This window comes from Zalophus californianus, chromosome 4 (assembly GCF_009762305.2).
Source record: "Zalophus californianus isolate mZalCal1 chromosome 4, mZalCal1.pri.v2, whole genome shotgun sequence".
Taxonomy (NCBI): Eukaryota; Metazoa; Chordata; class Mammalia; order Carnivora; family Otariidae; genus Zalophus; species Zalophus californianus.
Window position 1 is genome coordinate 126,971,857 of NC_045598.1, and position 23,862 is coordinate 126,995,718.

General features: G+C 33.6%; 1 protein-coding gene and 1 pseudogene across 4 annotated transcripts in view; one reads left to right on the plus strand and one right to left on the minus strand.

Moving 5' to 3' along the window:
• Positions 1-23,862, minus strand: part of ARFGEF1 (ADP ribosylation factor guanine nucleotide exchange factor 1) — a 147,378-nt gene that overhangs the window by 74,768 nt on the left and 48,748 nt on the right. For 3 of the 4 annotated variants that reach the window (XM_027596724.2, XM_027596715.2, XM_027596708.2), the window contains exons 2-7: positions 16,949-16,979; positions 16,272-16,428; positions 14,947-15,093; positions 13,298-13,477; positions 10,809-11,085; positions 7,300-7,410 (exon numbers count right to left, since the gene is read on the minus strand). In XM_027596724.2, coding sequence (XP_027452525.1) covers positions 7,300-7,410; positions 10,809-11,085; positions 13,298-13,477; positions 14,947-15,093; positions 16,272-16,428; positions 16,949-16,979 — 903 coding nt within the window. Of the gene's footprint in view, positions 1-6,425; positions 6,524-7,299; positions 7,411-10,808; positions 11,086-13,297; positions 13,478-14,946; positions 15,094-16,271; positions 16,429-16,948; positions 16,980-23,862 lie in introns of those variants that run through there. The other variant, XM_027596736.2, reaches the window with a different exon arrangement.
• LOC113923699 lies at positions 197-635 on the plus strand (annotated as a pseudogene).

Here is a 23,862-nt window from a genome sequence, read left to right on the forward strand (position 1 = left end):
TACTGTAAAAGAACAGACAAAATACATTATTCACCTAGAAAAACCCAAGATAACGAAATAAAGTTTTAGAAACAATATGAGTTTAGAAGGTGAATAAGTATAAGATAAATAGGGAAAAATGACAGTTTTTCTATATTCCAATTAAATTAGGAAGTGGGAGCTTTTCGTGGCCTTTGCTGAAGTGCCAGCAACCAAAATGAAGTTCAATCCCTTTGTGACTTCTGACTGGAGCAAGAAGAGTAAAAGGCATTTCAATGCACCTTCCCACATTCACAGGAAGATGATGTCTTCCCTCCTTTCCAAAAAGCTGAGACAGAAGTACAACATTCAATCCATGCCCATTCAAAAGGATGATGAAGTACAATTTGTGCGAGGATACCACAAAGGTCAGCAAATTGACAAAGTAGTCCAGGTTTACAGGAAGAAATACATCATCTACACTGAATGAGTACCACGAGACAAGGCTCATGGTACAACTGTCCATGTGGGCATTCACTCTAGCAACGTGGTCAACACTAGACTAACACTGGACAGAGACAGCAAAAAGATCCTTGAACGTAAAGCCAAATCTCACCAAGTAGGAAAGGAAAAAGGGCGAATATAAGGCAGAAACAATTGAGAAGATGCAGGAATAAAGTAATTTTATATACAACATTAAATAAAAACTGTTAAAAAAAAGTAAGTTAGGAAGTGAGAAAAAAAGTCATCCAAAATACTATCGAAACTAAAACAAAAAACAGAAATAATTAAACAGGAATGTGCAAGAGCAAAAGGAAGAAAACAATGAAATTTTACTAAGTGACATAAAAGATCTGACTGAATGAATTTATACTTCTGGATAAGAAGGTTCAATACTTCAAATAAGATATATCTCCCCAAGTTAACTTATAAACACAATACAATTCTAATCACTAAATAAACTTTTTTTTTTAACTTAATAAACTGGTTTTAAAGTCATGTAGAAGAATACATTTAATAGACGTTTAAAAGAATTGGCAGAGGTGGGGGGACTTGCACTACAAAGATCAAAGTGTACTATAAAATTAAAATATTTTAAACAATTCAACAATGGATACAATAAATAGCTCAATGTTACCGTACAGAAAACTCAAGCAGAATCACGTAGGATAAAACTGGCATTTCAAATTAATTGGGAAAGGAGGATTCAATATAACCATTTCAGATGAATTAAAGATCTAAATTCAAAAAATAAGAAGTATTAGAAAAGTGTATGGCAGAATATTTCTGTAATTTTAGGGTGGTAAAATCCATTCTAAGCAAGGCAAAAACAGATTTCATGAAAAAAAGGACAATATTTATTACATTTTCTACGTGTGGTCAAATATCTGCTCAGAACAATAACATATGCAAAGGCTAAACAAAATGAAAGCAAAACAAAGACTAGAAAAAAATATTTACAATACATTGAATAAGGGCTAATTTCTTGATGTGAATAAACCATAAAAGAAGAACAAAAAAACCCAAAAAAGGAAAAACAGGCAAGTCATGAATAGGCAATTCAGAAAAGTATAACCAAGAAACTGCCAATATTTACCTACAAAAATAATGACTACTCCCTGCAAGTCATCAAAGAAACACAAATTACAACAGTAAGATATAATCCATCTAGTAAAGTGATATTAAACAAAGATTATATAAATTTAAATGCCCATATGCCTTGATCAAAGTATTTTTTTAAAGTATTCCTTTTTTATAAATTTATTCTAAAGTGTTAAAAGATATCAATAACAAGAATGCTCCTCAGAGCAGTGTTTATAAAAAAGCAAAAACTTGGAAATAATCTAAATGTTAGCAATAGGAGATTATTTAAATAAATTATGGACCATCTATGTAATGAATTAGAAACTGACATAAAATGGGAACTACAGAATGTGAAAGAGCAGATTATAAAACAGAGAGTGTAGTAGGTTCCCATTTAGATTTTAAAATATGTATACAGGCATTCATGAACAGAATTTTTTTAAAAAAAATTTTGCAGAGCAAAAATACACCATATCAAAATTAAAAGACTTGGGCAAATAATAAACTGAGAGAAAATATTTGTAAAATATGTCACAGAACCCTAATATAAAAAGGACTTTTAAAAACTAAGGGAAAAAAATCATGTATTAGATAAAGGGCTAGTATCCAAGATCTAAAAAGCACTTACCAAACTCAACACCCAAAGAACAAATAATCCCATCAAGAAATGGGCATAAGACACGAACAGACATTTCTCCAAAGAAGACATCCAAATGGCCAACAGACACATGAAAAAATGCTCAACATTACTTGGCATTAGGGAAATCCAAATCAAAACCTCAATGAGATACCACCTCACACCAGTCAGAATGGCTAAAATTAACAAGTCAGGAGACGACAGATGTTGGCAGGGATGCGGAGAAAGGGGAACCCTCCTACACTGTTGGTGGGAATGCAAGCTGGTGCAGCCACTCTGGAAAACAGTATGGAGGTTCCTCAAAAAGTTGAAAATAGAGCTACCCTACGACCCAGCAACTGCACTACTGGGTATTTACCCCAAAGACAGAAATGTAGTAATCCAAAGGGGGACCTGCACCCCAATGTTTATAGTCGCGATGTCCATAATAGCCAAACAATGGAAAGAGCCCAGATGTCCATCGACAGATGCATGGATAGAGAAGATGTGGTGTGTGTGTATACACACACACACACACACACACACACACACACACACACACTGGAATATTACTTAGCCATCAAAAAAATGAAATCTTGCCATTTGCAACGACATGGATGGAACTAGAGGGTATTATGCTATGCAAAATAAATCAATCAGAGAAAGACAATTATCATATGATCTCACTGATATGTGGAATTTAAGAACAAAACAGAGGATCATAGGAAAGAGAGAAAAAAATAGAACAAGACGAAACCAGAGAGGGAGACAAACCATAAGAGACTCTTAATCACAGGAAACAAACTGAAGGTTGCTGGAGGGGCGAGGGGTGGAGGGACAGGGTTAACTGGGTGATGGACATTAAGGAGGGCACATGATGTAATGAGCATTGGGTGTTATATAAGACTGATGAATCACAGGCCTGTACCTCTGAAACCAGTAATATATGTTAAATTTAAATAAGAAAATGTTTTTAGAAAAAGGCTAAGTAGAAAGAACAAAGGGAATCTGAGAGGAGGTTAATGTATTCAATTAGTAGTAATAAAAGCAAACAAAAAGACTGTCCCTTCTTGTAATTTATAACTAATAATTGGCTCCAAGGCAAACTGGCATATGCTTTTCAAGGTGAAAGTAATACAATAAAGGAAGAAAAAATAAGACAATCATAAAACTTTATAAAGCCTACATGGTTCCTGGTAGATTGTAAAGATGGCCAGAGATTTTTCCTATCCTTGTATAAATGATCTTTTTGCCAAGTGAACTTGGCAAGGATCATCAATGGATGCTAAAACCACTAAGTGGATGGATCCTTCTATGATCTCGAAGTATCACTTTCAGATTACTCATTTCATATTTCAGTTGACCCTTGAAAAACATGGGGTAGGGGTGCCAACCCCTCATGTAGTTGAAAAGCTGTGTAACTTCCGACTCCCCCAAAACTTGACTACCTGATGCCCAGAAGCCTTACATAAACAGTCGTTTAACACATATTTTGTATGTTACATGTATTATATACTGTATTTTTACAGTCAAGTAAACTAAGAAAAAAATCCTAAGAAAATTATTAAAAAAGAGAAAATACATTCACAGGACTGTATTTATGGGGGGAAAAATCCACATATAGTGGATCCATGTAGTTTCAATCCATGTCACTCATTGAAGGGTCAACTATAGATATAAAGGAAAAAATGCTCCCTTACAATGAAGAGACCCGGTGGTCATCCTCTTAACCAAGTGATCAAACATTATCACTAACAGGGGTAACTTGTTATGCTTCAGTTAACATAACATGATGTAATAAGAAGCACCAACATTAACTATGCAGTATTCTTGCCAAATACATTTAATCTAAATCAGGAAACTGTCATATCAACTCAAAATGTGTAACATTCTACAGGACAATATCATACTTTTTAAAAAAAGGTAAATGTTATGAAAGATGGGGGAAGAGGCAAGAGGACTTGTTCTAAACTAACAAGACCAAAGAGACAGAATCAAATGCAGCAAGTGTACTGAGATCCCATACTTCAAAAAGGAAAAAAAAAAAAGCATATAAGAGAGACATTTTGAGAATTTGGGAACATTTTAAAATGTAGTATTATATTAGATATTCTTGAAATAGTGTTAATTTTCTTAGGTGTGAAAATGAATGATGGTTATGTATGAGAATGCCCTTATTCTTAGAAGATATATGCTGAAGTATTTAGAAGTATCAAGATATATATAACCAATTTTTAAAAGGCTCAGCAAAGATGAACAAAACTCACATATTTACATACATGTATGTGTGTGTGTACATCCATTTAAAGATACATAAAACATATGTACCAAAATTCTTAACAACTAGTGAATCTAGAGAAAGGGCATACAGGTGTTCATTGTACTATTCTTTGGACTTTTCTCTAGGTATGAAAATGCTCTGAGTAAAAAGTTGCAGAAAAATGAGAGAAATTTCACTTCACACTCTGAATTGGTATGTATTCGAGACTGGTAAAGTTTTTTTTTGCAAAAGGGCCGGTTAGTAAACATTTTAGGCTTTGCAGACCATATGGTCTGTTCCAACTACTCAACTCTACTTTTGTAGTGCAAAGACAGCCACTATAGGCAAAACATAAACGAGCATGTGTTCCAAGAAAACATTATTTACAAAAATAGGCAACGGGCCAAATTTGGTTCATGGAATATAATCTGCCATCCCTTCTTATATATTATTAAACTTTTAAAAAATGCATGGACACATAATGCTCTTTCTTCCCTGATTGTAAGTTTACAGGGTTTTGGTTTGTTTTTAAATTCATACTCCCCAAGATCATGGCCTCTTCTTTAGTCTCTATACTTTCTCATTCAATGATTTTATGGCTTCAACTATTAATTTTAACAGAATGACTCCCATCTATAGCACCTGCCTTGATATCTTAGGGCAGACTTCTATATTTCTATTATGTAGTTCATAAAATTCCCACATGGATGGTACACTAAAAGGTCAAATTTAGTATGTCAAAATAAAAATTAGTACTTTTTTCCCCAAGCCAACTTCTCCAACATGATTTAATTCTACCAGTTCTAAAGCATCCACCTACCCATTTAGGCTGAGAAACTGGCAGACCACCCATGCAGAGAGGAGTTAACACAGCAGGCCTGAGACTGCCTATCCTTAGAAAGGCCTGCTTTCAAGGCTGGCCTTTGGCTGGCACCCAGGAACTTACATTTTGGGAGGGTTCCCACTATTCCCAGAACTAGTAAGAGTGCCTCACTGTGCCTAAGCCATTTGCACAAATAATGTGGTTTATGCTGAAAACCAGCTTTCTTTCTGGAAATCTGAAATTAGGGTACATGTAAGTAAAGGGAGCAGACATAACTTTGGGTACTGAGGCTAATGAGCTGCCCTGGTAGTATACTCACAATACTCACAATCTGATGTGGAGGAATTAAGAACCTCCTGTGTGACTTCACTAAGATAGGATTCCTGAAGTGTGCACCTGATTTCTTCCAGATGTTGCCTCATATGCCTTTTCTCTTTGATGATTTTGTACTGTACCTTTACATGGTAAAAATTTTAGTGGTGAGCGTTAACTATATGATGAATCCTGTCAGTCCTTCTAGTGAATCACAAAACCCTGGGGTATTCTTGGGGATCTTCGACAAACCTTGTAATTTCTCTTTCCCACCTAGGTATTTAATCAGTTGCAAAGTCTTCTTGATTTAACATTCATTATCTGACTTCTCATTCACGTTTCCCTCTCCATTTCCACTGTTTCTGTCCTATTGAGGATTCCATTACTGCACTGGTCTCCTACTGTACTTTCTACTTTCCCACTTAGTTTCTTAAAACATAATTCTAATCATTCTATCTCTTAAAGATCCTTAATGGTAACTCATTTTACGATGGAATGAAGTCTAAAATCTTAAACCTTTAATTAGTAAGTTTGCTCAAGATTTCTTTAGCCGTAGTTTCTATTATATGATATCACATACTTTACTTTATACTTCAGCCAAACCACCACCTGCCAATTCCCAGGTGGTTAGTTTGGCTGAAGTCCTCTCCTCTATACTTGAGCCAATAGAGCTTCCAATACATCAAATACCACTCCCCATACCTGTGTGAATCCATATAGTCTAAGTTCAAGTGTCATCTCCTACATGAAGCCCTTTTGGATCATTTTAGCTGGAAATCATCACTTTTTTCCTGAATTTTAATAGGATGTTAGCTGTTTCTTTGTAATGGCACTTATCACTTTATACCTTGTTATTAGTCTTACATACATACTTTCCAGAACCCCCTTCTTCCAGAGCATGGTCTATCTTGGATTAATTTTTGTATCCTCCTACAGTGCCACACAACTGTACGCACTTCCTTAGTATTTGCTGAATGAAAAGATGAGAAAACGAGAAGGCAATCAGATGAATGCCTGGTTCTAGTGTTGCATTAAAGGAGAAAATATATTCTTAGAAATGATGTTGTAAGTGGGAGTTAGGTATTGCTGGAACAGTATTATTCTCATTCAAGAGCCAAACTGTACATTTAATCATACATCTAGAAGTATATGTAACAAGGTACTATGCTTAGTCCTGTGCAAGATACCACGAATTAAATAAACTTCAGTGGATTGGTCTGAAATCTAATCCTCTCTATAAATAATATTATTTATGGAAAATGTGAGTTAAATTCCTAACAAACTTTAAGACATCTTTATAATACAATCCATAAGATAGAAACTGGCCCTATATCAACTATACATCGGTTGTGATAATAAAGGTATAAGAAAGCATGATTTTTCAAAAAACGATATGCATACTCAAAACCAAATCAATTTCAATTACTTTCTAGTTTATAAAGTTTAGAACATTTAGGAGGATAAAGAATATATCTCTGCCACCAAACACAAAAACAAAAACATGAAATGGCATCAACTTTTTTTTAGTGCGGTAGGGGAATAATGGGTTTTTATAAAAGATTATAACTGAACCTGGAGAAAAAAGGGAGTAACTCTTCTATAACTAAAGATGTTTAAATATTTTTTTCTATACACACACCCTAAGCTGAGAAAGCTTGTATTTTTGCTCCATACATTATATAAATAACCTCCATAGTGGGATGAAATATCAAAGAGAAAAAACTAATTTTGAGTGAAATACACTACCTCCAACAACGATGTTCACCATTTCTTCTACAATGCTCTGTACAATGTCTTGTGGCTTTTCCTCACAGTCATGGTTTTCTCCATCATATAATATGTCATTTTTAGATAACGCTTTAAGAAAGAAAAATCCAAGAAAGCATTATTTTAATTTTTTTGGAAACTTTACTAAACATTTAAAATTTAAAAACTTTCCTTAAAAACTAAGAATAAAAGAAAACATAATAGATACATGAAACTAGAAGAGATTACAAGTTAAACCTTCACAATTTATAACTAAACCAAATTTAAAATATTTTATAAATTCAAGTCAATTTAAAAAATGATTTACCTGACAAACTATTAAATGATGATTCAACATAAGTAAATTTTCTAGATTATTCCTTTAGGAGCCAAACATTTTAAAATATTTTTTTTTTAATTTTATGTTATGTTAATCACCATACATTACATCAGTTTTTGATGTTAAAGTATTTTGAATGAAACATATCTAACACATTTGACACTCTAAGTATATGTTAAATGTAATTAGAGCCTACATTGATTAATTCAGTTCATCAATAATAACAAGCTCATTGTTGTGCCTTAATATTTTTGAGGTCCTTGAAGAAGAGACATAGGCTATCTGGGAGTCCACCAATGCTTTCCATCCCTTCTCTACTATTTCTTCCCCCCAAAGAATCTACATATCCAATGTAAAACTAAATTTAATAAGTAAAAAAGAATTCATCCCCCAATTTAACAATCAAAAACAGATTGAAAAGCCCATCAGTACTTCTGAACAACCTGAGAGAAACTGATAAAACTTGACATTCCAGAGTTAGCTTGCAGATAAAAATAGGATTTCCATCGGATTTTTTGAAATGCTGCAAATATCTCAGGAAGGCTCAATTAGCACTTTGGGATGCTTTGGGATCCAGGACCCTACTCCAAATGGCATCAGAGAGCATATTGGTTGATAGTGCTAACAAGCCCATCCCCACTCACACTACTATAAAGGACCACTACTTATGATTCTGGCTTCCAAGAGCCTGTCCTCCCTATTGTTCACTGCTACTAATTTATGTTTGCTACATTCTATAAAACACTGAATGCCACAAGAGGAAATCTGATAAATGAGCATACCAAATTGATAAACTTACTTTATAAAAAATTCAAATATAATAACACTTAAATTTTTAGTGGAGTAAAAACATGTAAATACTTTGACAAGATAATTTTTCCACCAGCCTTAAGCTTTGTATTTTTTTAAGGTTTTATTTTTTAAGTAATCTCTACACCCAACGTGGGGGCTTGAACTCACAACCCCAATATCAAGAGTCACACACTCCACTGACTGAGCCAGCCAGGTGCCCCGAAACTTTGTATTTCTGTGTTCTAGTTGGCTAAAATTAGATATCTAGAGTCTGAAAGTTAGTTTCAACAAAACTAAATACACACACTCACTAATATGTGTATAAAATAACTAGTGAATCAAGAGTCAATTCTCACAGAAATTATCTAACAGAAATAGATTAGAGTAACAGTAATATTTATTACACATAGGAAATCATTAGAAGTTAACCACTATGTCCAAAGTCATATAACTAATTAGTGACAAAGATGTGATTCAAAGCATATAATCTAACTCCAGAGCACTCTTAACCAATGCTTCTCAGGGCAGAATTTTCATTTTTATCAGCTGTTGGGAGAAAACACCTATAGGGCCAAAATAATCATTACTACGCCACAGTGAATTATGTTTTATTTATAATTCTGTATCCTATAAGGTGACTTCATACACAGTAGATGCTTCCATTCCTTGGGTCTCAGCCCATGTTGTTTCTTCTGTCAGAAAATTTCCTAGCTAGCCAATTCCAACTCCTATCCAACAAGATTCAACTAAACCATCATTGCTTTCTCTACAAAGGTATTGCCTAACCCTCCTCAGCAGAATTACCTTGTGCATGCCACTTTCAGAATATTTATCCCATTATACATCATTTATACACCTGACCACCCAGGCAGACCATGAGTACCCTAAGAACAATGTTTTTATCTCCAACAGTTTTTTAACTCCAAGTCCCACAGAGTACCGAGGACACAGTATGCTAAATGTTTACTGAATCAATGAAGAAATGAAGGAATAAATAAAGTCTCAGCTTTATTAGGGATTAGCCCTTTCAATCAGCCCCTTTATAAACTCACAGTAAAAGTAGGTGAAATTCTGGCAAGGACAGACTAGAAAACTGTAAATCATATAAGCAGTACAGATTTACTATTAGCTTGAGTACTGTGAATGGTTGGATTTATCAAAATTATCCCTTTTAAAATAAATAGTAAAGCACTATGAAAAATAGTGAAAAGGCATCCAATCATGCCACTATTGTTATAAAAAAAAGATGTGGTTAAAAAAAAACCTCAAGAGCTGAAAATATATTACAGAAGTCTTCTCTCAAAGAAAAATCTAGAATTCAGATAATCTGTTACTAAGCCCTAACCATCCTACTTCCACACACATACAGTAAATAGGCAAGAGAATTTCTGTCATTTTTTGACACCAACCTAAGAAGGAACAAAGGGAACAAACAAATTCCCTAGAATAGCTAAAGCTCAAAATAATGTTTTGGGAGAAAAAAATGACTTCATGTGATTATTTTTAGAAAAACAAATTCGTAAAATAAATAAATGTAACTTAATTTTTGTTATCCTGTGACCCTTTTTCAAAGATTTTTATTTATTTATTTGAGAGAGAGAGAATGAGCACACAAAAATGGGAAGAGGAGCAGAGGGGGAGGGAGACGGAGGGGGAAAGTCTCAAGCAGACTCCATGCTGGACGAGAAGAACGGAACCCAACTTGACTCAGGGCTTGATCTCATGAACCTAAGATCACAACCAGAGAGCCAAAACCAAGAATCAGATGTTTAATCGACCAAACCACCCAGCGCCCCACTCTTTTCTAATAAATAAATTTACTTAGAAAAATACTATCAGAGAACATCTCAATTTTAGTGGTTACTACACATCAGGATATAAAAATATTTTTGTATGTCAGGTGGTTGGTTACTCAAAAGATTTTTTTATATTTAATTTCAGTACTTTATAGACCATAATATTTTTCCAAACCAGTAACATTTTGATGCCCTAAAACTTTCAGTCATATTCCAGAAAACCTTACTAAATAAATAGGTCTTTTGTTTGCTGTGAAACTAATTTTAAGAAGAAAACTCAAGTTCTTATAAAACACACTAACAGACATTCATGACCCCGTTTAGTAACATATATCTCCTCCAAAACAAGTCCATAAATCATACTACTCATGAGATGCTAACAAATGCATAGTATTGTTAATAGGTGTCTTGTATGTTTAAGTCAATAACTTCACCACGTAGGATGGAAAAATCCACATTACCATGTGTCTGATATCCATTAAGTCATATTACCCTTTCCACATTTCTTTCCCAAATACACATGCCTACACTCTTCTCTTAACACACACACATGCCCCACAACCCCTTCTCAAAAAGATTACTTTCAGCTGCAGTTGCCTGATCAGCTTCAGTCTGTTCATTTTCTGCACTGGAAATATCAGATCCATTTTCAGGTTCTGTGTCATCCTGAAGGCTTTTATCCACATCATTTGTATGGGAATCAAGGTCCCCTTCATGTTCTTGGGACATGTGATCAACAGTTTGAGGTGGCAAATATCTAAGTTGAGGTGATTCAGGCTCATGATGGCTTACTGGAGACTGCAACAGATGATGATGCTGCCGATGCCTTTCTTTTTCCATTTGTTTGGCTTCCTGCAACTGGAAAGAAATAAAATAATTTACAATATTAGTAAAATGAGTTGTTTAAAATTTGGAGGGATAATGTTACACTGAACTATAAATCCTTTATATATAAGGTGACACTTTATCCATCAGAAGCAAAGCACATAAAATATACTAAAAACACACAAAAACAAATAACAGTGGTTACTTCTTAGAAGGATGTACGTAAGAACAGAGATGGAAGTCTTTCAGTATATATCTTCTCTTCACTATTTTTGGTGTTTGAATCATGTAAATGTATAACCTAAACAATTTGAAAACTAAAATAAATTCTAATAGCCTCAGAATAATTACTGGATTATTACCGATAGTGGATTTTCCAAAAATCAAATAGAAGTTTCACTAAGGGAGGGGAAAAAGTGGATATGGAAATAAAACACATGCTCATTTTTACCCATACATACATAAACAAAATGTAGATACACAAGAAAGTAGTTAATAATAATACTTACCTATAGGGAGTAGAGGTTAGAAAATGACCAAATTAGAAACAAGAGTCGGAGGGATTTTCAGTATAACATGTTCTCAAATGTCTTTTTAATTAAAAAAATAATAAAATTGCATTTAATAAATAAAATAGCAATGAGTTCTTAAATGTCTCTGCTCAGTCATCTTAGTAAGGATGAAAAATGGTATGGACAAATGTTGAGTTTTATTTTAGGAGACTTGTCATTATTATATATACAATGCCACCTATAAAACTGGCTTACTGGTAAGATGCTAAAACAGTAATGATCAGAATCACAGGATTTCATTTTTTAGCATTTTACTGCTTTTAGACACATGTCTTCTGGCCTCATGGCCTAGTAAGAATGACTCTCACAGAATTAATTTCCATAAAGGTAAATACTTTACTGTGCCAAAAATGAACATTTCATATTCCTTAGTAATAGTCCAGTTTATGTGGAAATACCAGAATTGTATGAATTTATAAAATAAATTTAAATTTGCTCAAAATGTAGGGAACCTTATAAGACGCATGGTCTAAATCTCGTATTTTACAGATAAGGAAACTGATGGGCATGACTAGATGCACAGATGGAATGAGAAGAGAATTTTCAGACCAATACTTCAGCCCATTCATGAGAAAGTTAATTTCCAAATTAGCGGTGAAGAACCTATGACTTGCAACGCATTCCCACCCTCAGCCTGAACTTCAACAGATCTGCACCATGGTTTAGAGGAGCAAGCACATGCTTGAAATCATAGAAAAGCATGGTGTTGAACTCTAGTTCTATTTATTCCGGGGTTAAAGAAACTCTAGAAATATCCTTTTATAAATGTTATTGCATGAAAATAAACCTTTAAACTTTCTATAGACTTCCATACTTTCTAGACTAGGGTTTCTCAACATCAGTGCTACTGACATTTTAGATCAGGATTATTCTTTGTTGTGGAGGACTGTCAGCTATCCTGTGTTCTTCAGGGAATTTGGCATCACCCCATCCTCTACTAAATTCATATTAAGTACAAAGTCAGATCCTGAATTGGATCTTGAAACAAAAAAAGGACATGTGTAGGGAAACTGGTAAACTTCAAGTAGGCTCTGTAGTTTATTTAACAGTAATATACAAATGCCAATTCCTGTTTCTGGTTATTGTAATATGGTTATATAAGATGCTGGCATTAAGGAAAGAGGGGTAAAGGAGATCTCTCTGTAATATTAGAAGTTTAAAATCGGCTCAAAAAAAAGTTAAAAGTCGATTTGTAATTATGAAGACCTGAACGATTTAAAAATATGTACAAATGATTCTTTGGCTGATCTCTTACCCCCCAAAATGTATTTCCACAATATAGATACATATTTTATTTTTAAAGGACTCAATGATTAAATAATTTTATAGCAGAATAGACCAAATTAGGTAGTTTTATACCTACATTAAACTCATCTACTAAGCTTGAGTACAATAAAAATATTATCAATTTATAAACACTTCCATGAGGATGATGACAATAAATATCTTCCAAATTCTACTTGTAAACCACTAAAAATATATTTTTTCTGAAGTCAAACAAGTCAGTAAACCTCAAAACAAAGCAAAATAATACCACAGATCTCCACTAAGTAGAACTATAAATGACAACATTCTTCCTACAAGCACAGAAGATTTCACTGTAATTTCTCTATAAATTCTTTTCTATATTTGATGCCTGTGGTATTCTTTAAATCTCTCTCTTTAATACTTACTGCTTGGTTTTCCATGCGTGCAAAGATGACATTTAGCATCTGAGTAAGAGTAGCTTTGGCTGTTGTCTGATTGATGAGATTTTTGCTTGCTAGATAGATATTGTAACATGTTCTCACAGCTTGCAGTACAGTTCCTTCATGAATTTCTATGTGTTGAGATGTTACTGCAGTAAGTAAAGCCTTTAAAAAGAAAGACACACCAAAAAAATAAATAAATAAATAAAAATAAAAAGAAAGACACAGTTGAAGCAATTTTCTACATCCAGAGTTTCAGCATAAAAATATGAGTATTTTTATATTATAATTAAAGCTTTCACACACCATTACCACTTTCAGGTATACACTAACAGAATTTTCAGTATATACCAAGAGAATTTCTATCAACCTTGAATAGATATCATCAACTGCCAGTAACTTCCAAATAATCCAAACCCAGATGACTAGAAACTATTCAATCATATTGTTTCAACCCAAGTTTCATTTTGATAAAAATATTACTTAGTTTCTTAAAATGCACAGCATTACCTCTGTCACAACAGAACACAGATATGCTTCATATGATAGATCTGTCAAATGAGACTGTCAACTTTGGAGGATACACAATGTCGTACTCACTCCCAAATTTTTCTGAAATCTTTCTTATAGACCAGACTCAATAAATGTACTGCTATTGTTGAAGAGGTTTACAAAAAGAATAAAGCATTAAAATATCAGATTAAATTAGAATAAAGCATTTAAAATAATCCTAAGTGAATCCTCCAACAAAGTCAACAACTTTAATTTACATGAATATTCATACATTAGGGTACTTGCAATTTCTCAAGAGCAAGGACTCCTTTGTCCTTTTATGTTGTACATTGCTATGCAGAGTCAGCACTGATATATGCTAAATAAACCATGACTGATATCAAATTGCAAAAGACAGGCCAACTGGGCAGCCTTTTTAGAATAAAGATATGACTTGTGACGTGAAAACAGCTATGAAACTGAAAGACTCAGAAGGGGCTATATTCACACATGAAAAACACTTTATATGTGTAAATGATTTCAAAAAGTACAAGAAAATTCTACTGATGTATAAATGTATCACAACTACCATTAGCTGTCATATTAAGAATTCAAAATTTATAAGAGACTGAAAAAACAACTGAGTGACTTTTCTTTAAAGGAGTTTAATCATCCAGGTATATTACGGCACAATGTTTGGCTAAGCAGGTTCAGCAGATGAACAGGTACAAGGGAATCAGGAAAGCTGGTACACCAATAGTTCACAGGGTGAAGCATGCGTCTAGAGGGCCGACTATAAGGGGTCCAGAAGTAGAGGAAACTAGAGGGGTCACAGGACCATCGCATGGACCCTAAAGCTCCAAAGATGGAATATGTACAGTAAACGTTCCAGAAACTGAAAAACTCTGGGGGCCCAAGCCTAAACTGGGACCTTCAAAATAATAGACTTAGAAATATAATCTTCTAGTGAACTCTTGACATTCAACAAAATCCCCTCATATGGTGTCTAAAAAGCAACTAAATGACCTCTATTACAGCTGGAAACCACATAAAATGACCTTTCCAAATATTTCCAAGGTAAATGGCTTCTGATTTTTAAAAACAGAGATTATGAATGACAAATTCACTATATAATCAATTACCTTTATTATTTGCAACTGAACTCCTTCATCTGTTTGAGGACCTTGGAAGCAGCCACAAATTGTTTCAATAATTCTATCAATTAATTTTTTGCCTGGTGTTGTACTATCTGGAGCATTGCCAGTCAAGTGCCCATAAGCAATAAGTTTCTGAAATGGAAAAAGAAAACAAAGATCCCCATTAAGCTGATATATATGCTAATTAAATATACATTAAAATTATAATATATAATTCAGTATATATTAAACTTTTTACATAAAAACATTAAAGTAAAATCAAAGCCATGGCTATGCCAACTTTTCCTGAAAACTTTATTAGCTATAAACATGTAAAATTATTTACATTCATAATAACCACAAAAACATAATAACCACAATAAAACCATCAGGCAATATTTTGAGAAAGTCAGGCCTCAGACCTTATCTCTGATGAATCAGAATAGCTTACTGCTTTCTATCTAACCATTATTGATATTGCTTTTGTGAAAGCTGTATTAACACATTTAAATGACTCAAAATCTCTTTCCACATCAGATCTGTGAAAATGCAGAAAACCCAATTTCCATGCACTGGCTATAATAAATCATAGATTTGTTCATTCATCATCCATTATAGCCCTGAAAGCCTTAGGTATCATTAATTTTAATTTTTCAGGGAAAACAAGGTCACATATCAAATGAACTTAATCTATCTTCTAAAAAAATCATATGAATATGGTCTTTTCCTAGCCACTGAATTATTAGTTCCACAGGTATAATTTACCAAACAGTGAAAACACCTGAAAAGAGAAAAACCCCTCTATCTGGAAGTTTTACAAGTATCTTAAATCTTAAGAGAATCCTCTGTGTGTGTGTGTATGTAAATAAAACAGGATGAAAAATTTCAGGAATTTTTCTGACATAAATAAAAATCAGAGCTAAAGTCCAGCAGTGAATAGAAACATTAAACTGTCAATATTAACCTATTGCTTTAAATAAAACAGCAGGCATTTAGTAAAATCATTGCAAATCATGATACATGTAAAGTCAGCAGCAGGTTAAAAGTCTTATGGTTCTTGCACCTCACTGATGGAAAATGAGACCAAATCAACACTTAGTAAAGATAATGTGTCTCACTAAGCTAACTAATGATTTTTGTTACCCTTAAACTAGGAACATCTTTGTGGAGTCATTATTTTGTCTCTCTTAAATATAAGCAACCATTTGGTTTCTTATCACAATAAGAATATTCAAGGCTTTCATGGAAAATGTCTGAATCATCAATTGTGAACAATGTTTAGAAACATATTCAAATTAAATAGTTTTTAGATAATGCCATTTTATACAAACCTGTAAACAATCAAGAGATGTACTAACTATACGGGGACATTTGGACTGGCATGCCAATTCAAAGGGTAAGAAATACTTGTCTGCTTCAATAAAATTTGTCTTTGATTTAACTGGTGGAAGAGTGCTTGATCCACCTTTCGCTTCTCCATGAGGAGGACTAAAGAAAAAAAAAAGAGTCTGATTAGAATATCACATTTTTCGTACTGATGATAAACTCATATAAAAACACAAAATTTCAGTTCTAAAGGGAATTTTGCTGAACCAACTTTCATATGCCCATATTTCATGAGGGAAACCAAACCCCAGAGAAATTATGATTTGCAACAGGTCAAAAGCTAGTGGCCAGAGCTTAACTAAATGCAAGAAAATCAAATAAAGTAGTTATTTAATTACTTGAAAAGTAATTTAAATTACAAAATAAATAGTTACCTTTCTAAATATGGATCAAAGTTTTTAAGCGAAGACTTTAAAGCATATCATATGGTATTTCAGGAATATCCTTATATACTTATTTATGAGATCTTTTTGCTTCTATTTCTTAAAAGCCATTTTTTATTAATTTTATTATAAAGATCACATACAGAAAATTTGTGACATATAGATGAATGTATTACTATATTAGCCAAGACTGATATGTTTGCAAATTATTTTTACTAAAGAAAAGAAACCCCACAAACCTCTGTTTTTCAGTTTCCGCTTTTATTTCCTCTGGGGGGGGAAAAGAGGCATATGTTAGAAAACATGACAACAGAAAGATCATTAAGTAATTTGATTACAGGCTTTGTAAACTAATTTGTAACTTCTACAAGAAGTTGGGAAGAATGCAAATTCAAAAGAAAATTCAGTACTAAAATTCTCCTGCTGCTAAATGTATTAATTTACACAATATAGTTTAATGAAACTATACAAAGAATATATTAATAACCATAAGGATAAGTACAACTGCGCGTTACTAATTCCCAAAGAAAAATTTCTTTTCTCGGGGCACGTGGGTGGCTCAGTCGTTAAGTGCCTGCCTTCGGCTCAGCCCCACATTGGGCTCCCTGCTTGGCAGGAAGCCTGATTCTCCCTCTCCCACTTCCCCTGCTTGTGTTCCCTCTCTTGCTGTGTCTCTCTCTGTCAAATAAATAAATAAAATCTTTAAAAAAAAATTTCTTTTCTCAAAGTAGATTTTTTTTGGTCAAGTAACTACACTAACCAGAAGCATTAATATTAAGAATGGAATATTATGTATTCAAGTTATAAAATATAGGGCACATGTTCAGTGAGGGGTAAAAAAACTCAACACATCACTCTTGTGATTACCTCAAGATTATCAGACCAGGACTATAACCTTTTGACCATGTACATGTGTTGATATTTAACCAATTTTTCTACTTATGACTACATAAAGCACTGTAAAATACACATGTCCAGTTCAATGGGAAATTTTGCTGTTTATAACTTATGAAATGAGGTAAATAGGTAAATCCTACCTGTAATAAAAGACCGCTAAATTTAATTGATAGGCTGGGGGAGGAGAGGGTGTCTGGTTAACTGATTAAACCCGTTTGAAATGTGGGAAGAAAAACATTCAAACATAACGTTTATAATTACTATTATTGTAACCAATAGTTGTTCAGAATGAACTATGTGCCAAGCACTATTACATTTTACATGTACTAACATAATTAAGCCTCACAGTAACCCATAAAAGTTTGTACTAGCATCTTCATTTTAAAGATTAGGAAAGTGAGGCACAAAAAGGTTAAATAATTTGCTCAAGGGCTGCATGGTTTGGGTGTATGGCTAATCAGGTTTCACAACTAAATAATCTAATTCCAGATCCTGGTTTCTTAACTGCTCTATTACATAGGTGTATCTAGGAACATTGAACAAATGTGTTAAATTTGGTATTAAAAAAAGACTAGACTACAACTGAATAATCCAGAGACTATATTAAACCCTTTATAAAGTGGTTTTGTCAAATCACTTTGTCATACACACACAATTTATTCATTACCTACTCTGTGCCAAGCATTTGATGTTTGGTGTTTCAGTCTAGTCCTCTGTGGGCTAAAGTTCTTTCCATTTTACCACTGGTAGAAGTGGAAGGGGGACAATATGAAATAGTATCTGTATGTACTTAAAATACTACTTAATAAAAGTTCACAATGTCTGATACTGAAAACTGTACAGTTCACCAATACATGTAATTAAAAATAATTTACATCACCTTAAAAAATACAGTACAGATGAAGGGAAAATATATTAACTGCCCCCAAATCTTCATTAAAATTTTTAAAACCCTATTTTTCATTTTAAAATATTATCATTATTATTGAAGCTGAGGTACTGCTAAAATTCAAGCAAGGCAGAAAAAAGATGTAAAGTAGGGGAAGGGGTAAGGTGGCAGTTTTTGTAAAAGGTGAACTTCCATGTATAAAATCAGTAGGAAACAGGGTATTCTGGTTAAGAACATCAGAAGTAGTACATTTTAAATACCACTATGATTTGACACCACCTATTACTAAATAACCACGTGACCTTGGGAAACAATCCTCACTTCACTACTAGATGATTGCAAAAGTCTCTTATATTCTAAAACATCCGTCAACAACTATTGCTCACATGCCAAAGCCACCCACCACTGTTTTCCTGAGTTTAAGAATAGTTTTTACAGCTGAATATCTGCAATCAGTTTGATGATAGGGTACACTAACCTTCAAACCCAGGGAAGAAATGTTACTCCACCTGAGAGAATTCTCATTAGACCAGGATTACAAAATTTATACTCAATTATGATTATTTTGAATCCATCAATAAAAAAATCTGTGTAAACTGGTTTTCTCTTGGTATGTAAGTACTTATATAATATCCTTGATTTTTTTCTTGGCCTGAAAAGCCCTCTATAGAAAAGGTTTGCTGACCTTTGCCCTAAAACATTAGGGTTCAAAGGATCTGACCAGATTCTTATGAACCATTTTATTCTATGATTCCATTATTTTTAACTGTCCATATTTATCTACCTATTTATTTATTTTAGGGAGGTAGAGGGAGAGAATCTCAAGCAGACTACCCACTGAGCACAGTCTGATGTGTGCTCAATCCCACAACCCCAAGATCACGACCTGAGCTGAAATCAAGAGTTGGACACTCAACCGACTGAGCTACCCAGCCACCCCTAAATGTCCATATTTAAATAGTCTAAAAAAACATACCCAACACAAGCTATATTGAATATAATGTTTTTCTAATTCAGACAGTACTATATTTTTTTCTATCTCCATATTGTAAGTTATACAAAGCAAGTACTGTTCAAACTGATCTAGATAAGTTTTATTTACAAAGAAATAAAACAATTTAACTCAGTATTTCTAATGTTTTAAATTACCTTGTACTAAACATGAGTTTTACTTTTTCCTTTCCCTATACATTTATAACCCACAGTAAAAAAGTTTTAAAATGTTTTGATAAAATCTTTAAAGGTCACAGAATAATCATAACTTTTCCCACTGACTACTATCAACAACATAGCTTGCATGGTTATCTTTCTGGTCCCACAAAATGCTTATATTTTTAGAGTCCCACAGGACTGTGTATTCATTTTAATGTTACCTTTCCAAGCCATTCGAGACTACTTAAACTGAAAGACATCTGTCACTAAAAAGTAACCAAGATTAAAAGGACAAGGGGCAATAGGGGGAGGTAGAAAATAAGTGTTTCTCAAAATACTTAATGTAACAATATGATAAGCCACAGTATTTTTTGTTTTGTTGTTCAGGGTACAGGTCTGTGATTCATCAGTCTTATATAATACCCGGTATACCCTCCCCAATGTCCATCACCCAGTTACCCCATCCCTCCACCCCTCTCCCCTCCACCAACCCTCAGTTTATTTCCTGTGATTAAGAGTCTCTTACAGTTTGTCTCCTTCTCTGGTTTCGTCTTCATTTTTTCCTCTCTTCCCCTATGATCCTCTGCCTTGTTTCTTAAATTCTACATATCAGTGAGATCATATAATTGTCTTTCTCTGATTGACTTATTTTGCTTAGCACAATACCCTCTAGCCACAGTATTTTAAAACAAGCTGAAATTTTAAAATATGCAATACTATTTTATATTTGAGCAGCAATGTAGAGTTTAAAACATTTTTCCACACATTACCTAATTTTATCCTCAAAGGACAACTCCTCATTTTATGGAGGAGGAAACCATGGATCAGATTAAATAATAACTTTAAGGTCAGAAAGCTGGTAAGTAGTGATCCAGAAACTAGTTTCTCTCCTCTTAGTGTATTACACAGGACACATTGTGCTATATTTAAGCAACCTTCTATTAACTGATGCAACTGAATGGAAAAATTCATTCTACAATTATTAGGATAAACATTTTATAAAGCAGTGCTTCTCTAAATATGGTCTCAGGACCAGTAGCATCACTACCACCAAGACCCACAGAGACATACTGAATCAGTAAGTACCAAATCAGAGTACTACAGTCTGTGTTTTTTCATGGCTTCAAGGGGATTCTGATACGCAAATAAGTTAAAGAATTATTGCTATAAAGCAGTTAAAAGAAACGAGTGGAAGACAGTTGAGTTTCATTCACCATGGCTTTGGTTTCACCCAACCGTTTATTGTACTTGTAAGAACTCTTGGTCTAGTGTTTGAGTGCATACTAAAATGGAATTCCTTTTCAGTTTTCTTATAACGAATGTCCAGTAATACAGTTTTTGAGGCAACTGTCTATTTTAATAAATTAGGGCTTAGAAACAGTTTGCCTCATGTTGGCCTTCAACTGTAGAATCAAGAAGTAAACTAATTCTCAATTATTAAAGAAAACACACCCAGAAGAAAAAAAATATTAAAGCATCAAAATAAGAAATATTAGCATACTCAAACTACAAACCACATAGTGCTTAACTGTGAAATACTTTGTTAAAGTGAGAATCACGACAAGGATGAAAACAAACAGCAAAATATTTTTTTTTAACTGCTTTGGAAACAGTAGACAATGCAAATAGACAATATTGGATGTCATAAGAAAAGTCATCATTTTTGAGCTGAAATAAGATAAAAATTAGATGATGAATTTGTTTAGTGATATTTAGGTTTTTAAACTATGTAGTCCTAGCCCTTTACAAAAAATTACTGAAATTCTTTTAGGAATTACTTTCTAGCCATCAATTCTCCCTATTCCTTCAGAACTAGTTTTATAAAAATTTTTGAAAGCCACAGAAACACAATCACTGCATTATATATAGAAAGATTAAAACTGGAGAATATGGGTCATTGGGAATTAGCATAAAAATATAGATGTGAAGTATTTTGAAAAGAAATACAAGTTTTATTCCTCCTAGGTACATTAAATAACTGGAACCAAGTGAGCACAATTGATAAGGCATAGGACTTATTTAATGAACAGGAAAGAATGATTTACTGAAAAATAACTGATTATATACAAGTTATATGCCTGATTTCCTAAGTATATTAAATATTCCCTCTCATAATATTATGCTTACTATCAACTTGCTTAGCAGCTTTTTTACCCACTGAAAACAAAAATATAAACTTCAAAACAATACTAGTACAATTCAACGAATTCTATTATCTATACACTATGATTTATATCTACCTCTCATGACATCATTTTGTCTTAAGTATAGTTTGTAGAACAGTATTTAGTCAATGCAAACTAAACTGGTAATCTAAGGAAAGACCTTATAAGTGAAATGAATAGTTTTTAATAAACACATTAGAACTTATACATCCAAACTGCTGTCTCCTTCAAAGCAGTGTGTGGGAGGATATGCATCAATTATCATAATAGTGCCAGTATTCAGAAATATTTGTGGAATTCACTGTTTGCAGTTCTTTTCTGCCTGTTTCTTTCAAATGAATAACTTCACGGAAGGAAAAATCTCTAGAAAGGGGATGAGATTCTAACAACCAATTAATCACAGTTGGCATGGAGCCAAGTATGAAGAATGGTATACGAACACGAAACAAAAGTTCTTAATTTTACTGCTTCTCTGAACCATTTCAAATTGTGTGTGTTTAAGCTTATTCTAGAAAAAGAGAACATACATAACTCTCATTAGTCTCCAGAAGCCTGTAACCCAAACTATAAAGATGATATAGGATCAATTATGACTATATATATCTAAAAGCAACTTTAAACAAAAACATTTATTAAAAAGCAGAAATGTAGGGATTACTTTGAAAAATAACATTCCTTTGGATGTATATATTCTACTAGGTTTTACTTTTTCAAAGCCAATTGTATGACTTTAGAATCACATTTCATATAGCTAAGGATTAAATAAAAATACAGAAGTTAAATAGAATGCTACAGTAACCTAAAGAGGAGGCAATGGTTTGAATTAAAGCTGTGACAATAGGGATGAATACATGTGAACTCCATGAACATCTGGAAAGAAAACCAATGAAACAATCTCACAGAGGCTCTCAGCAAGCAGAGACCTGGCTTGCATAACTGCCTAGAAGAGGTACCACTAACTTAGAAACAAAATGCAGTTTTCTCACTGTGTGAGAGAGCAGGGGTAAGAGAGCAGGGGTGAAGAGGACGTACGTTTTGGTAGCGTTTTATTCTCAGCCACTGAAATGTTCAAGTGGCACTATTCAGTAGGTACCAAGACATGTAAATTTGAAAATCAGGACATCGTATGGCAGACTGTATTTTCCAAAATGGTCACTATATTATATCTTATCCCACATGCCTTCTGCAAGTGACCTTGCCAGAATCCCTCCAAAATACAGAATCTAATTCTTCTCCCCTTGAATCAGGGCTAGTTGTGGAGATACATTTATAACCAGTAGGATGCAGTGGAAGTAACAGAGGACAACTACCAAGAGCAGCTACTTACCCTATTACTGTTTCTCCTGTAATGCTAGGTCTCCAGACACCTACTCTTGGAACTCAGCAGCCCTGAGGTGAGAAGCCTAAGCCACATGGAGGTTCAGTCAACAATCCCAGCTGAGCCCAGCTCTCTAGTAATTACAGCCCAGGCACCGGACATGTAAGTGAAGAAGCCTCCAGAGGATTCTGGTTCCCAGCCATTCACATCTCACCCAGTCATTTGAGTCTTAGCTTAGGCCCCAGACACTGTGAAACAGCAACACACCCTAACTGAAATCCTGTCACACAGAGAATCTGTGAGCATAATAAAATTCTATTATTATTGACTTCAATTGCCTGAATATCAGTGGAACTTTCAGAATAAAAAGGTGAAAAGTGAAATTTCCACCATAAAACAAAAACCACCTAAGAGAGAGTTTACAAATAACTCAAACTTTGAATTTCCAAATTTAACTTTACATCTTTAAATTTTTTAATTACTTGTAACAGAAAGGCACTGTATAATTGTAAAAATTTAGGCCAACTTTAGGCCAAATTTAGGCCATTTGTTCTCTGGCCAAAGATAATGTGTAATTTAAGTTCTCTAATGCATTTAAAAAATTTTTCCGTAATTAACTTAAAACTAGGATTAAAAATTCATAAAAAATACTGAGAACCTTGAGAAATATTTTCTAAGGTGATGAAAACTATAATTAGCTCACAAGAATCGCATTAACAGGAACAATTCTAA